General features: G+C 46.9%; 1 protein-coding gene across 2 annotated transcripts in view; it reads right to left on the bottom strand.

Moving 5' to 3' along the window:
• Positions 1-240: 240 nt before the first annotated feature.
• B9d2 (B9 domain-containing protein 2) overlaps positions 241-18,124 on the bottom strand; it is a 969,675-nt gene continuing 951,791 nt past the window's right edge. The window contains exon 3 of one of the 2 annotated variants that reach the window (XM_065456014.1): positions 241-557. In XM_065456014.1, coding sequence (XP_065312086.1) covers positions 241-557 — 317 coding nt within the window. The remainder of the gene's footprint in view (positions 558-18,124) is intronic. The other variant, XM_070527020.1, reaches the window with a different exon arrangement.

Genomic DNA, 18,124 nt, shown 5'->3' with positions numbered 1-18,124 from the left:
TCCCAGCGTCATACGCAATTCATGTCCATGTCCATACGGGCAATAGTGGCAAAAGTGTGACTTAAGCTTTTCCTCGTGGCAATAAAAGCAAGTCCGTCAACAGCGTCGTGTGCGTTGAATAAGTACTGTTTCTGCCGAAGAGCTGGCGGAGAAAAATACAGTCTGAACACATTTCTTTCAATTCATAGCACGATCTTGATGTCAGGACATCATCTTCCACAGGAACCTAATCGGGAGGCATTAAACCTCGATGCCGTACTTGTGAAAATCTCTGTGAATGGCGTACAGTTCCAAGTGAACAGTGCCCATTGCTTCGGTGCGCAGCCTGAATCGGTCGCCCACGCTACCGCAGACTTCCTCTGGGTCCCTGAGATGAAGTCCACCACCCAGGAAGTGTCTCGACACTTCTTCAAGCAAGGTGCCCACTGGGCGCCAGGTCGGGCAGTCTACCTTGGAGAAACCTGGCGCGCTGGGAAGGTGGCACGAGCCGTAGCCGACGAGTTCGTTCCGCCCGAAGCTGTCCTGGTGCCACACTTGGACCAGCAGCTTCGGCCAGTCTGCGAGAGATGAAAAAAACATTTACTCACACAAGGCAAGCGATAGATACACATCGCTATACTATCGCTATCGCAAAGTGTTACTGTGTCAAAGAGCTCGCTCTGGCGATGTCCGTGCCGAATGAAGAAATAAAAGGAAACAAAGCTTCTGAAGACAGACTGAAACTATATCAGTAATCACATATTAAGAACAGTGACAGCTAAAAGGGATCCCCTACAGTTCCATACGGCTATGTAGATACAATATTTCGCCAATCTGCCCAGATAGATAACTCAATTCCCGCAAAATGCTCGAGATAGTTTCTAGGGTGACAAGAAAAATATCACCACTTTGGTGATCACAGCACTGTATGGATATATCCGGCCTTGACAACTCGTTCATCAAGAGGAGAACACACGGCTGGTGACCTCAACGTGATACTTCCGGCTGCATGGTACATCTGCCACAGTGAGAACCATTTGAGCAAGGAAGACACGGTGCTGTGCACTTTGTTGACACCGTCCTTGTTCCGCACACGGAAGACTACAGGACTGCAACAGTTGACGTCAGTCAACGTGCAGACCGAGTTTTCGACGTGTTTACTGAACGTCACACCAGTTAGCTTGTCGACAAGAACAGCTATCTTGTCTACAACAACATCGAACCCGCGTTCCTACTTGCTAGCCAGCTGCACGGAAATCCTCCACCCAAGCGGTCTAAAGACCGACAAGGTGTTCAAGACAGCCATGTGAACGGCTTGACTGGTTGTACGCTAGGTGTGTGCCGAAGGCCATGCAGAAGTGACAGAGTGTAGGGCGGGAGTATTCTGTAAGTGTCCACCTAGTGGACATGTCAATTTCGTCTGCTGCTGAAGTGCTGATTAGCTGGAATTGTGTATATTCCTGACGCGTAACCGAGGCCAGCGAATCAGAACTTCAGCAGCGGAGGAAATGTACATGTCCACTGGGTGGGGACTTACAGAATGCCCCACCAGCTGACGCCGATTTGGATTTCCGTGCCGGCATGAGGAATTTAGTGCATTCTGCGCGAGTGGCGCTAGTTCAGGACGACAAAAAGCGAGCGCAAGGTGCTAGAAACTGACCCAAGAAGAGTTGTTCTCGTTCGTCCCCTGTGTGTGTGTTGCACGTCTGCTTTACAGTACTCTGGTGGAGGCGTAGAGGGACCTATAGTAACTCGCAGCTAGTCTCTTAAAACTGACAACACTATGATGCCCGCTTTCTAAAGCGAAGCTTTTGTTTTGCCTCTTCCTTCAACTTTTCCACTGCTGCTGCTGCGGCCGCTGTTTTGCCTGCCGCGAGGGGAGGTGTGGTTCAGGGCATGCATATATGGCAGGGCCGTGGCGGAAATATAAAGAGGCGACGCGGGAATCTCGTTTGGACCTCTCAGTCGCGTTGCTACAATGCCGTCTGGAGCTCCTTGGGCGTCGCCACAACATCGCCTTGATTGCTGTAATTATCGGTGAACCCCCCCAGGAGCACTGCAGAAACTGCAGCGCTTAACTTTGTACTAACGGGCAACAGCCCGGAGGGAAGGGAGACAGAATGACAGAGAGGAGGTAGAGAGAGGAGGTAGATAATGGGTAGTACGTAAAACAGACGCAGGCACGAAAGTTCGCTCATAGCTCCTGTGCAGAGGGCGAGGGCGGGAGAGGGAAACGGCGTAGAGAGAAGGCAAGAGAACGCTACTGCTAGACACGACAGCAGTTGCGGACTAAATAAGTAAATTTAACTTCAAGGTACTGTGCAGTACGTTTCTGATATTTATCCAAAAATAAACACCGTGCAAATTTGTCTAGCAGATAACTGACGCAGGCCGTGCAGACGCAAAGCCGCATTAAAGTAGCGTAGTGTTATAGGATATACACTACGGAGGTGGCCGCAGGTCAAATGAACACTTGGCGTTGCTCGAGGGTGCGGGTTCGATTCTGACCGTGGCAGTGGAATTTTGATGGGTGGAAACATAGAAACACTCGTGTGCACAGATTTAGGTGCACGCTAAAAAACCGCAGGGGGCCAAAATGACACCGGAGGCCGCCACTACGGCGTGCCTCGTAATTCGATTGCAGTGTTCGCATGTGCAGGCACATAATTCAATGAAAGTTTATTAAGAGTGTACGAATATTCGGAACTTTCGAATAACAAATCGAACAGTCACTAATCACAAATGCAAATATTTCTGAAATACGTTTCGAATATTCCAGAACTTCAACTACACCCAGTTAAATATAAAATTGGACAAAAAGTACAATAAGTCTTCAACCACGCGGGCATAGTAAAGAAGTAAAACATGAGAACTTGCATAGTGGAGCAGGCTACGGCACTTAGGAATCTACACTTTACAGACTGTACAACGATCATTCGCACTCTTTGAAGAGACCTGTGCATGTGAAGAAAACACTTGTTTGCTCCTGATGCTATACATGAGCTTTTAATAAACGACACTCCACAACGCACTATGTAATGGCAAAAGCTTGCTGACTTAAGAATGTTTGGATGTGAAAATCGTTTCACAATAATTGTCATATCAGCTTATCAATATTCAAAAACTAGACGATATTTGACTCCATTCGATTCGCTTCGGGCACCATTCAATTCGTATTCGATTGGGCCTAAAATATCTAAATCTGCAGACTGCTAAAGTTTAACGTTTCTGCCACGATGCGATGTGCCGTGTGATGCAATGACAATGCTAACAATATCGGAGGTAATGAACTACGGTGCACAACAACACATCAAGCAAACACGTCTCGCTGTGTGTTCTGTGTACTACAAAGACAAACAGCAACGGTGCACGCAAGGTAACGTTCAACATTAACAAACGCTGAAGAAATTAAAGAGTCACCTTAAACATCACCGCTAACTGCCACCAGTCAAAGCAAACAGCCCAGAAAGCTTCGCTTACATCGATTTCCACAGTTCGTGGGATCCGCATGATTTTAAACGCTTAAGTGTATCTGACAAGCATCCATTCTTGCCTTAACTGCACGAAAGCGCTTCAGATAAGCATGAATTCCTCATTTCAAATATCTTGTTTTTCACAGCATTTGGCGGAAGCTATACGTTGCTAAATTACGGCAACTCTCGAAAATTGCAAAAGTCAGGTAATTTAGAGTGCTAAGCAAATAATCCTGCATGCGCGCCATGCGACGTTCGGCACGTTGAACATTTTCAAGGAACTTTCGGCCACTGCAGCACTGTGTAGAGATTTGACGACACAGTCACCTGCAGATACCTTAAGTGGACATTTTTTGGGGACACAAAAACGGTTGTTTGTTGAATGAAACTATATCAGACTCAAGCAAGGTAGACACTAAAATTTCAATGACTTTGGATGGCCGGCTGCGGCTATAGTCAAAATGTCAAAGTATACTTAAGGCGAATGACACACTATAACGTATTTCACGCAACGTTGCCGCCGTGAGTGGGCACGGCGGCAACGCCAAGATGAAGTGCTCAAACCCATTTCTCTTGTTCATTCAGGGAACGCTCGGCATGCTGCCCATGACGACAGCGCCTGTTCCGGGCTGCCATGCGCACCAACCCTCCGCCCTGGCCTACTGCGCGCCGATACTGGTGTCGGCACCCGCCGTGGTTGCTCAGGGGCTATGGTGTTGGGCTGCTGAGCACGAGGTCGCGGGATCGAATCCCGGCCACGGCGGCCGCATTTCGATGGGGGCGAAATGCGAAAAAACACCCGTGTGCTTAGATTTAGGTGCACGTTAAAGAACCCCAGGTGGTCAAAATTTCCGGAGTCCTCCACTACGGCGTGCCTCATAATCAGAAAGTGGTTTTGGCACGTAAAACCCCAAATATTATTACTGGTGTCGGCGACGCATCTGCCCTTACTCGCCCTCGCCGATAACGACGTTCCTCGCTGCGTGACCATGTCCTTCACGGAACCGGCAGGCCAAACGTCTTCGAGACCCTTCCGTATAAAAGGAGCTTCTTGGCGATCGGCTGGCAGTGGGCACGGCAGCAACGCCAAGACGGAGTGCTCGAACCCATTTCTCTTGTTCATTCAGGTGAGAAAATACTGCGGAAAATCATACCGCAGTGACAACGTTTTCTTGCTGTTGCTGCCGTGCCCACGGTCGACTTACTCAATGATTGAAATGTTTAGTAGCATAAGTACCTATTTGGGGCCATTGCTCCTGCTTAGTGGTGACGTCGAGACAAACCCCGCTACCTCTACGGCAGATCAGCTAAAACTTATATACGAGGACATACAGGAAATAAAAATGGGCAAGGCTGAAACTATGACAAAGTTAGAAGCCATTGATAAAAAGCTAGAAAAAATCACAAGGCTTGAAAAACAGGTTTCTGGCTGTCTGAAAAGGATCAGTGGTCTTGAAGGTGACCTTGCCTTCACGCGAAAGAAAATCGATGAACTAGAAAATAGAAGTTGGCGATCTAACCTCATCATTTATGGCGTAAAAGAGGAACAAGGCGAAACCCCAGAAATTCTGCACGAAACAGTTCACATTCCAGATCAAATTCCGAATAGTTTCTTGAAAAGGTATGCAGAACCAGTAAGCAAGTTTCTTCATTTAATTTTCTCAAAGTAACTCCGTGAGAGCCGCCTTCCTGCAGAGTGGAAGGTTGCAAAAATAATTGCCATACCAAAATCAGGTGACATATCTTCCTTGTCTAACCACCGGCCAATTTCTTTAACATGCACGTGCTGAAAATACTAGAGCACATAATCTTGAAACACTTAACAGAATTCGCGGAAGCAAACAATTTAATCTATTCAAACCAGCACGGTTTTCGAAACGGTTTATCAACAGCCACCCAACTGGTGGAAACCCTTCACGACTTAACTCAAAACATTAATGAGCTACAACAGGTAGACATAATCTTTATGGATTTCTCTAAAGCGTTTGATCGTGTTTCCCATGTTAAATTGCTTCACAAACTTAACCGCCTACTTGGTAACGGCCCTGTTGTTGGTTGGATCAATGACTTTCTGTCAAACCGCTCCCAATACGTAGACTACAGTGATCACCTTTCTGATGCTATCCCTGTTTTGTCCGGCGTTCCTCAGGGCTCAGTTCTGGCCCCACTTCTGTTCTTATTATACATAGATGATATAACAAACCAAGTCGACGTCACCATTCGCCTCTTTGCAGACGACTGCGTTCTTTTTCATACTGTGCGTAACTACGAAGATCAAGCAAAACTGAACAATTCCCTAAATAAGGTAGTGCAGTGGTGTGGAGACTGGCACATGGTGATAAATTCCGACAAAACTGTCTGCATGTCGGTCATAAACGAAAAATCAAGTCTGCAGTTCCCGTACGGTTTCAATAGCACTATTCTACAAAGCGTCACCCAGTATAAATACTTAGGCGTAATCATCTCATCCGGCCTCAGCTGGAATGCGCACATACCGTACATAGCTAAAAAAGCCTTGAATAGACTGTTCTACCTCAAACACACCTTATCGCATTCCACCAGCCAGACAAAGCAGCTTGCTTACGTCAGCCTTGTCAGACCGGCACTCGAATATGCAACATAGTATGGTTTCCACATTCCGAAAACTACATTCATACGCTGGAACGCATACAAAGAAAAGCTGCCCGATTTATCTATAATCGTTTCAAACGCACAGATTCAACAACCGAACTTCTTTCTCGCGCAGGCCTCGCTACCCTAGAAATTCGAGCTAAGGTTCAACGATTAAAGTTCCTATACTTAGTATTACACACTTCGCTGAAGTTGGATCCCGCCACTTATTTAAAGTACAAGCTTACTAGACCGACTCGGCATAAACACGCTTACACGCTAGAGGAATTTCTTTGTAACAACAATACTTTTTTCTTTTCATTTTTTCCGTGAGCTGTGCGAGAGTGGAACTGCTTAAACCCTGCTATTATTGCCCAGCCCACATTAGAAACATTTACCAGTCATCTAGAAGAAGCAATCGCAATGACAACTTAGTCTTTTAGTTATTTTATTTTTTTTTTCCTTCTGCAACAGCAATTGTGTGAAGACCAGTGTGTTATTCAATAATTGAAAGCGTCCATGTTTTTTCTATGCAAACTCCATGTTGGTTCAGTGTTTGCTCACATTGTACTTTCTTGATGACCATATGCTCACTCCTGCAATATTCCCTATCGGGATTGACAGTATTGTGAAATAAAATAAAAATAAAATAATATAAATAAGACATCTAAGAGCGTTTGCGTCAATACAGCACAGTGGTATTCTTTCAAATACATTTCACCAGGTGTTTCTCTCTCCTTTTTTTGCCTTTTAAGGAGTGGCGTTTGACATACACGATCTTGATCCACGCGGAGCGAGTTGAACGAACGTGCCTGCTGGCATATTAATTCTGAAACGAGTATCGGTAACTGTTCCCTTCTGGCTGTCCTCAAATGGCACATCTGAGCGACAGTTCAACAATGCCTGACGCCTACTTAGCGGCGCGTGTGTACATATCAAACACGTCACTGCATTCGTCACTGCATTTGCGAATCATCCTACAGCAATGCTGAGAGAGAGGCAGCGTAGAAGAGGGTCGGTAACATGAACATATGCTTGGCTACACTAAGCCTGTCAGTGCTAAAAATACCCGAAGTCGTTTCATTTTGCGTATTTCCCGGGATTTCTGTCTGCCCACCGTATTTCGTCTGTTGCTGTGCGGAAGGAAGCGACCATAGGTCAGCAGTACGAAGGGAACTCATGGTCACAAAATACATTTTTTTCGCTTAGGGCTCAGCCCGACTCGGACGCGCCAAAATTCTACTTAGCCCGACCACGACTCTCATTAGCGAGTCTGTTCGAGTCTGAGTGGAATTCCGGTGAGTCTGAGTGAATCGGCAGATGAGCTGGCCGGCCTATGGCACCGACACATCAAAAATGTCTATCGTAATATTAAATAAATTAATGAATCAATTAATAAAGAGAAAGAAAGGCAGGGTTTCATGAAAGCGTGAGCGTAGAAGGGCAGTAGAATGTTCTCACCACGTTTTTTTTGTTTAAAGTTCACTTTTTGAGACCTCTAGTTCATAGTCAATCTGAAGATTCAAAGCACGGAATTCCTTCACCGCAAAAGTATGAGCGAAATTCCTCAGCCTATTGTCCTCACTCCTGCATGTGTCTAGGGTCTATGCATATGCTATTCTAGGGCGTTAACACACGTAGACATTTTAGCCGTCATTGCTTGAGCACATTACTGTTAAAGGGGTGCTAACTAGGATACGATGAACATGAGCTCCGACTCACATTTAGTTTCGGACGTTGAGTATTGTGGTTGAAGTTCTACATTCACCCAGAAATCCATCAAAAAGAACAGTTCACAGAGATAGTGACGGGCTTTCTGTGCAAGGAAAAAGAACGATTTGTGTATCAGTATGCCGTTCGCCAGAATGTCTGAAGCTGAATTGGATGTCATTTGAACGCGCGGATGTGATATACTAACTGGTTGTAGCAGTGTTGTTAAATTATGGGGTTTTACTTACCAAAACCACTTTCCCATTATGAGGCACGCCGTATAGAGAGGGACTCCGGTAATTTGAACCACCGTAGTAGTGTTATTAGTTTTGTGTTTCTGTGACATACTGTATGCGCATGCTTGGTCATTTACAGTCGCGCGTACTGTACTCTTTCACGAGTTTCAAAGAAAGATAAGCTGCGAGGCCAAGGCGGTGCTATTATCGCATCCTTCGCTGTGTCGCACCCAAGTTTTGCAGCGTAAGCTGTTGTGGGCTCATTTCAATAGTCGTTCCGGATGGCGATGGTGTACGCCGCCTCCGCCGCCGGTGTCCGGTGTTAATAATAGCCATCACTGGGAATGAAAAAAAAAAACCCTAGTTCCCACTGGGATCAAATCCGGGTGCGCTACGCGGTAGTCAGCTACTCTGCCACTAAGCCATGGTAGTTTTTTTTGTTTATTGCCTCGTTTGACACAGAGTTTACGAGCTCAGAAGAGCAGAATAACAAGATCAAAGTACCGAGAACCGTCAGCTGTTTGCTGACTACAAGTCCTCGGTATTTCGGCATGTGTTTCGACATTTGCCATCTCGGAACCCACTCTGGTACATACGTCCGCACCTTCTGCACTTCGACAAAAAGGGACACAGATTCGCAAAAATATTCGCGAACTGTTCTAACGCCGACATCCGCGATGTCGACGTTAGAGCGCTACCAAGCGCTACCAAGCCATGGTAGCGCTCGGTAGCTTGGAGCGAAGACATGCCCTACACACGCGTCCCAGCGCGCGAGGAGACATACGATGTGACACGCGCACCACGTAGCGGCGATGCGTGCACATTTTGCCGTTGCGGTTGCATATTAATGCACCACGTAGAACGCCATGCAGCAGAAGCACAGGTTGCGGCACAAGGCAGTTAAAGAAAGTTTGAGGAAGAAAAAAAAAGAAGCTTAAGGAGATGTGTACAAGAACGCTAGAAAAGAAATATATATTGTGTACCTTATTAAATCGAGCTGGCTAGGTGACTATGTCACCGCACTGCTTCTAAGGGAATGACAATAAATCTTCATCATCATGATTATCATCACCATCATGAAGATTAGCATTGTATCGCGTCACTTGTCACGCGGTGTGAAATACGCGCCGTGTAGCATCGATACGTGCACACTTTGCATTGCAGTTCCATATTATTACACAAGGTGGCACGCCACGTTGCAGTTCACAGGTAGCGGTACAAGGGAGACAGAGAAGGTTTGAGGAAGGAAAAGAAGATTAAGGATATGTATACAGCAATGCTGGAATGAAAACCACGTATAGCATACATGAATACTCAAGCAGGCTAGACGACTGCGACGGCCCCGTTTTAAAGGGGATGCCAATAAATGATTAACCCCAACAACCACCACCATCATCACCATCATCATCATTAGCAACTAACTGTGCCACTTGTTGCAGCTTGACGTGCGCGCCACGTACCGTCGTTACGTGCAAATTTTTCACTCGATCCTTTTGCGCTGTACAGCGCCCAGTGTCCTGACGCGTAGCAGTTGAATGTTGCACGTAGCTGGACCTGGTCAACTCAAGCAGGCTAGGTGGCGGTTTGTCACCGCCTCGTTCCAGAGGGAATGCAAAGAAATTATGAAATTATGGGGTTTTACACTTCAAAACCACGGTCTGACTATGAGGGACGCCCGTAGTGGGGGAATCTTGAATAATTTGGACCCCCTAGGGTTCTTTATTGTGCACCTAAATGAAAGTGCACGGGTGTTTCTGCATCCCGCCCTCATCGAAATGCGGCCTCGGTGGCCGGGATTCGATACCGCGACCTCATGCTTAGCAGCCGCAAATGAATGAACACCATCATCAACAACAGCACAGCGTCGTACCAGGGGTCGAGGGATGAAAAATGTGCGCCACGTAGTCTGGATACCTGTGTTTACTCTTCGGCACACGTTTTTGCACCAAGGCAAGAACCCTCTACTGCGTGCACCCGAAAATGGAGCTCCAATGAAGCCGCTCCACCAGCTCACCCTTACCCTGTGACTGTGATGTGTCTGCAGCGCCTGTGACTGTTTTTTTACGCTGCAGTTTCAAAATGCATCTCACACAGCTTGCCCAAGTATTGTTCCTATTGTACAGGCGCCGACAAAAGTGCTATACTCCACGCAGTCCACGCAGCGGGAGCCGGAGCAACGGCAAACTGCATCGCAACGCCATCTACAGGCGGCATCTGGGATCATGTCTGCCGATAATAAAGGGCGCCCATTGGCTGTCTCGATCCCGGATGCCGCCTGTAGATGGCGTCGCGATGCAGTGTGCCGTTGCTCCGGCTCCCGCTGCGTGGACTGCGTGGAGTATACCACTTTTGTCGGCACCTGTGCATGTTCTTAATAGATCTGATAAGAATTTAGCAAGCCGAATATGTTAGACGATGACTCTTGCCTTTCTCTCTTCGTGTATACAGGCATGCTTCCGGTGCCTTTATTCTAAATACGCCTAATAATATTCCGGCGGCGACGCCGAGATACGGCTCGAACGCGTTTCCGCTCGGTCACCTGACCTGTAGCACAACGTAGACCCCTAGCGCGAACCATACGAGCAGGAATGGACCTCCGAGATCTACGGCGTAGAGCCACGCGCAGTGCCTGCGATTTTGGAGGCGATGTTGGAGATGGCTAATGGAATTCGTGCAAGGCTTTACGTGCTCAGCGAGCGCATAGTTTGGCTGTAGAATTGCTGTACATCGCGCGTCACACCTAGAATATAGACAAGGCCGGCGATATGCCTTCTTCAGCTTGCGGCTAACGTACTTCGCGCACAGACCCCGTCTCAGGTGAAAAAAAGGACAAATATTACGATCATCCGAGGAAAGTTGAGAGCTGGGTTGATGGATGGAGATGATGGTCACTAAGACGATGGTGTCGAAGCACACGGACAGCACTGACGATGTCGACGACGTCGCATTAGCTCTTGAAACACGAATGCCAATTTACTAGGCGGGCGAAATGCGTTACTTCGTTCTGCGCATACTGGTGCACGTTATAATTAACAAATTCACTTAAATTACTATCAACCCCGTCAGCCAGAGCAGGACAAGGGTAACTGGGGATCGGTGGGAGACGCCTTCGTCCTGCGGTAGACGTCATATATATATATATATATATATATATATATATATTGTTAGGGTTGGTGTCTGGCACCATGTGCAGAAAGGAACTTCATTCCCTTCTCTTCATATTTCATCAACCTTTGAATAAACCGTGCAAGTTTCGCAGTAGAAATCGTCTCGCCCACGCTTGGTCGTAATGGTCTACCGGATGCCTGCAGCCCACCGACAATGCCACGCTACCCAATAAGCAACGTCGGTCAAGCTTCGATAGGCAGGCGCCGCTACAACTCGGCAGCAGTACGATACGCTACCCTGGAGTACGCAACTATATATATATATATATATATATATATATATATATATATATATATATATATATATATATATATATATATATATATATATATATATATATATATATATATATATATATATATGCTGATAACGATAATAATAAATTCGGTATAGTCCCCACATTCCGACGATCATGACAATGCGATATGGCGAAGTGGGCGTATCCGAGACAATGAAGGCAAACCTGCATGAAAAACAGACGTGAGTCATTGCAAGTGTCCGTTAAATGTATGTGAAAAACCTTTCCTTGACTCGTACGAGAATGCGCGCCGCATTCTGTGCTGTCGTCTTCCCGCACGTCATGAGCTGCGCGCAGCAAAATGTTTGCGTCAAGAACGAATTGTTTGAAAGGACACAGATAATTAACGTGACATGTCTGTAAAAGTGAGCTACTTCGGCAATTTCTCCGGCCCCAACACATGAACTCCTACAGCAAGAAGGTGCCTGAAATGTAGACGTAGATGTACAAGGCCTTAGAGTTGGTGGCACATACTAAACCTGGGGGATTCACCAAGAACTACACTCTAAGAACAGTTTACACCCTTTGGCTTGCCCCTTCTGCCACACAAAAATAATCGTCATCTGCCTTGATGCGTTTCCTTTCTTTATCGCTGCGAGTCCGGAACCTTCCAGTAACGAACGGCACGCGCGTTATCAGCATAGAACAGTTTACACCCTTTGGAGTGCCCCTTCTGATAACGCGCGTGCCGTTCGTCACTGGAAAGTTGCGGGCTTGCAGCGATAAAGAAAGGAAACGCATCAAGGCAGATGACGATTATTTTTGTGTGGCAGAAGGGGCAAGCCAAAGGGTGTAAACTGTTCTTAGAGTGTAGGCAGTTCAACATAAAATAAAGAAGAATAAATATAAGAAATGAGACAACAAGATTTACAAATGCGTTGGTTGAACTCAAAAAGACAGCTTCGAGAGAATAAACTTAATGAAAGTGGAGAATTAAATAAGTAAGAAACATAAATATAACGCAAATCGAAATTTTATTGAGAAAAAAAGGAAACTTCGAGCGATGGGCATAAAGTTTAAATCACTTTGTACCCTACAAGGAAACCCTGGGTGACAACACGAGCCTTCCCGTCGTTCCCAAATGTCGAGGCCCCCAAGGATCGCAAATAAGTAAAAGTAGCAGCAGACGAAGCGGTGTTTCTAGCGCTATTGTTTTTCTTAAGATAGTGGAACGTCGACAAGAACAGCCGCTTTGCAATGGAGACTTTCCATGCGAAGGTTGTAGGATCGTTCCCCACCTGCGGCAGGTTCTTTTTTCATCCACTTCCATTTACATTTATTTATCGCTTCATTCTTCCTTTCCTTTATTAAACACAAGTAATTTCCCCTATGTTGCCTTCAGTGTCAGTGTTTGTTGGCTTCCTATGGAGTCTCTATGTAGCACAGTGACCGTTCTCACCGAGGGGTGACGTTGCCATCAACTTTCGTTGAAGGTTGAAGCGTTAACCCAAAATGGAGGAAAAGGTAAAGAAAGCTGGCAACCAAGCACGGGGCGGGTGAAAGTGTAAATAGACAACCAGGCGCCACCAGGAAAGTAAGCGAGGTAAACAGAGACAGCGAATGGGATGCATAGAATGGAACCGAAAGAAAAAGACCATGGAGATCTAGAAGAATGGGAAGAAGGAAATTAGAACGGAAAACCTGTACGATAACCGAAGGGCAGCGGATTGTTATTTGAGGTTCATGCTGGTTGTCTAAGGACAAAAATGAAACATGGGCAAATGTGCGGAACTAGATGAGATATTCGTACGCTGCAGCAAACATCCGGAGACCACTCAGCATATCCTAACGGAATGCGAAGGGATTCATCCAGTGGGAGCCGGAGGTAACGTACACCTTCCAGAAGCGCTTGTATTTAACGTGGACGGAAGCATCAACCGGTCAGCTGTCGAGATATGCAAGATACGTTTGTAGCAATGGTGGGAAAAATAGCAGGGAAGAGATTGATACAACCGCATCCGCTGCAGATATAGGAAGCGATACAAGCTAGATAGAGAAGTTTTGGTGAAAAACAAAACGTTTATGGAGAGGTACACAAACAAATGCTAGAACGAAAAACCCTTACAGCACACCTGATTAAACCAAGCACGCTAGGTGACTATTCGTCGCTGACCCATTTCAACGAGGATGCCAAAAAACCATCATGCTCATCCGACTTCACATTTTATGTTAATGACATGTAAAGATGAATGAAAAGCAGTAATTTAGTTTTTCATCTATCTTACGTCCGCAATGGCCAAAAACGAGCTACAGGAGGCCACTTGGCTTATGTAGATGGGCGAGACAGAGCTTATAGCTGACAATGTAAGGGATTCACAGAGACTCGCGAATGTAAGCTACAATTCAGCGACCAATCTAGGCCCTAAGTTTAGCACTTAGAAATATGAAATTATATGATCCTTAGCGTGGAAGCTTGTGCTTAATTGTTGGTGATTCATCGGAAAAAGGGCAGAGTGCAAGAAAAAGGACACGAGAGAGCGACACGCACACAGTGCTGTCTTTAACATTTTATTCATAAGCCATGAAGGAATGACTATACACTTCCTAACATAGTTCACAGCTGACACGTGAACTAATTGAGGCAGATCATTAGGCAGTTTGATAGTTCGTGCGTCAGTTCTCCTCCCATTGCACTTTAAGCTTCGAAAACAGCGTATCTTGACAGGGTTTGAATGGCACATAATATTCAATGCTGATAATGATAGCCACGCCCCTGTAGAGCCCAAGGAAAGCGTGCCATTCATCATCATCATCATCATCATCATCATCATCATCATCATCATCATCATCATCATCATCATCATCATCATCATCAGCCTGGTTACGCCCACTGCAGGGCAAAGGCCTCTCCCATATTTCTCCAACAACCCCGGTCATGTACTAAATGGCCACAATTAGTACATGACCGGGGTTGTTGGAGAAGTATGGGAGAGGCCTTTGCCCTGCAGTGGGCGTAACCAGGCTGATGATGATGATGATGATGATGATGATGATGATGATGATGATGAATGGCACGCTTTCCTTGGACTCTATAGGTGCGTGGCTATCATTATCAGCATTGAAAATTATGTCCCAAGCTTCTTGCCGATCATTCACATATCGCGCCTGGTAGCACCCTATATATTTATTCTTTCATGGCTTCATGAATAAAGTGTTACAAGTCAGGGATGCGTGCGCGTTGCCCTCTCGTGTTCCTTATTGAGGAGACGAGTAATGACGTGGCATCCGTTCAATAGGAAGTTGTAGCCGTTGTCCAACAATATGTGTATACATAAAGCAAGGAAAGAAGCACTCAAGTACCCACCAAGATAAGCTAAGATAGAGAGAGAGAGAGAAAAAACATTTATTTGGACCACCGAGGTGGTTGCTCTTGAGGTCGAGTGGGTGGGGTCCTCATTCCAGGACTCCACTGGCCGTGGCTGCTCGACGTACTTGCTGGACGAGAGCTTCTTGTCCCGCCAGGGTATCGCCGGTCAGCTGTACCTCCCACCGCTCAAATGACGTGCTAGGCGTCTTTAAGTGTTGAGGTTTGCCCTCGCACCCCCAAGAGATGTGAAAAAGTGTAGGGCGTGTGTCGCCGCACCAGGGGCAGATGTCGCGATATGTATGTGGGAACATTTTACTGTATCTGTGTAGGTTTGGAAATGTGTTGGTCTGTATAAGTCGGGGAGCTACGGCATCTTCAGTGCTGAGATTTTTGTGAGGCGGGGGATAAATCCTGCGGTTGAGTCGCTGGATCTCCAGTCGGTCGCAATAATTGGATGGCAGGGGCATGAAGGTAAAGGGTGGGGATTGATGAGACGATTGGTCTTGCCCCGCTCGGTTGATCAGCGCTCGAGCTAGGGCGTTCGCCCTTTCGTTCCCCTCCAGACCCGCGTGACCCGGCGTCCACGTTATTTGATGGTATTCTTGCAGCCTCGGGCCTAGAATCTGAGCTGCCAGCAGCGGTGTTCGTCCGTTCGTAAAGTTACGGCAGGCCTCTTGCGAGTCGGTAACGACATGGACTTCCCTGCCTACCCTGTCTTCTTGCTTTATTACCAGCGCCGCGGCTATGGTCTCAGCCGCAGCTGGGGTCTCTGCCCTCACGGAGGCCGCGAGAGTCAAGGAGTTGTCTCTCCCGTTCACGGCGGCTACCGCGAAGAGGCCCCCCACAGGGTACGCCGCCACGTCCACGTACGTCACGTACGGGTCACCCGTGAATTGTCGGCGCTGTCTGTCGACGCGAGCCTTGCGTCGTCCTTTATGGAGTTCATGACTCATGTGCTTCGGTACCGGATTCGCCTTGATCTTGCCTCTGACCTCAGGCGGGAGTGATCGTTGCCCATCGAGGGCACGGAGCTCCGTTGCCGTTCCGGTCCGGTGGAGGATGGCTCTGCCCCTTCAAGAGGCAGCAAAAGCTAAGATAACTAAATTTGAGGTTTGAAGTGCCAAAACCACTTTCTGATTATGAGGCACGCCGTAGTGGAGGGACTCCGGAAATTTCGACCACCGGGGGTTCTTTAACGTGCACCTAAATCTAAGTACACGGGCGTTGTCGCATTTCGCCCGCTTCGAAGTGCGGCCGCCGTGGCCGGGATTCGATCACTCGACCTCGTGCTCGGCAGCCCAACACCATAGCCACTGAGCAACAACGGCGGTTATAAGCTAAGATAGGGAAGCGCAATGCAGCAATGGTGAAACACTGAGAACTGTGAGGCCACAATAAGAATGATGTGGCGCTTGGAATCTAGAAAGGAGTAAGGGTGCCTACGCTAACGTTCGCACGTGCCATTCTGTGCTTAAATTTCGGATATCTCGTAGGGTTGGAAGCTGACCAAAGATCTCGGTTGGCTTTGGGAGCCCACGGCAAAACCAGAAATGAGGCGATGCAGGGTGACGTGGACTGAGCCTCTTTCGAAGTCAGGCGGTCTGAGAAATTGAGAGCAAAATTACTTTTGAAGAAAGGCTCATGAACATGGATGGAAATAAATATGCGGCTAAAGTGCAGAAGTATCTGTACCTGAAAAAAAGCGCGAACACCACATGGAGGAAGAGCGGAAGAATGTTGGCAACCGAGTAGAGGGTAGTTGAAAGTGTAAATAGACAAGTGGGAGTCACAAAAGATAAAATGAGAGAAACAGAGACGACAAATTTGAGATAACGGATAGAAGCAAAAAACAAACAAACAAACAGTGAAGATTTAGAAGGTATCAGGAGAGGAAATTTGTATGATAACGCAAAAGGGAGTGCCCTGCTATTTCAGGTCCGAGCTCGCTACCTAAGGAAGAAAACCTACCGGAACAAATATGCGCTACAGGATGAGACGTGTTTGCTTCGAAAAGAATACCGGAAACGATTCGCAGCGTCGTAATGGAGTGGTAAGATATTGACCCAGCAGGACTCGTAGGGTAGGGTGCACCTTCCAGAAGCGTTAGGATTCACAGACGATGGGATGATTAACTGGTCAGCAGTTTAGATAATAAGAGGTCAATGAGAGCACTGCTGGAAGATGGGCAAGGAAGACACTGATAGAACCAGAGCCATTGCAAGTGTAATGGTACAGTATATGGTAATAGAGGTTTTAAATACGAAAGATTGAGATCAGCTAGGCAAACGGCTATGTAGCGATGTATGTGGTAAAAACTGATTGAATCAAGCAGGCTAGGACAGTATTTGTCACCGCCCCATTTCACTTGGGATGCCAGCAAACACCGTCATCATCATTTGAGTCGATGTGGAATGTCGGGTGGAGAAACGTTCTAGAATACTGGGATTACTCCCGCATTCTAGAACGCTGTTCCACTCTGCCCTCCACCTTGACTCGATAATGTTGCCGATGATGACTTGCTGGCATCATCCTTGAAACGGGGCGGGGACAAATCGTCACCTAGCCTGCTTGGGTTACTCAGGTATGCTGCAATACTTTTCCCTCTAGTATTCGTGTGCATATATCTTTGACATTCTCAACCTGTCTTGTACCGCTGCTTATGCCAGCAATGGATCCAGTCGTCTCTTCACTGCTTTTTTTCACCAAGACTTTAAACATCTCTCGCTTATCTCAACGGCTGAGCAGTGGCTTCTTCCGTGTAATTTAAATCCAAGCGCTTCTGGAAGTTGTGCGTTACACACTGGTCTCGTTGGGTGAGTTCCTCCGCATTCCATTAGGATGTTCTGAGTGGCCGCCGGATTTTTTGCTGCTGCATACACGTGTCTCGTCTAAATGCGAATATTTGCTCCGGTATGTTGTTGTCCTTGGTCAAGCAGCTCCAGTCTTATAGAGCAAGGCACTTCCCTTCGTGTTATCGCACGGATTGCAGCGCCGCCTCTCGGCAGAAAGGGTCGCTGCTCTTCACTGAGGCTCCGCGGAAATTCTCGTGAAGCCTGGCATGTTTTTCATACATAGAGGGCGCGCGCTGTGCTAAACTCGGTGGAGTGGACGACGGGCTTCGAGTCGCGGATCATCTGAGAATACGGGGATTAGATTCGCGATTGGCAGTTTTGACATCACCTTGCTCTTTGATGTCATCACGTCGCGATAATAGTGGGTTTAATACATATCGGAGCTATAAAGCATACGTGTTCTTTAGATGCGCGGGTGCCACACAAGCTTTATTTCAAGACGAAGAAAGCCGTTCTCTGCCTGGGGCTCTATATTCTGGACATTCCGCCAT

Source organism: Dermacentor albipictus, chromosome 10, assembly GCF_038994185.2.
Source record: "Dermacentor albipictus isolate Rhodes 1998 colony chromosome 10, USDA_Dalb.pri_finalv2, whole genome shotgun sequence".
Classification (NCBI taxonomy): Eukaryota; Metazoa; Arthropoda; class Arachnida; order Ixodida; family Ixodidae; genus Dermacentor; species Dermacentor albipictus.
This window is presented reverse-complemented; position numbering and strand designations above follow the sequence as displayed.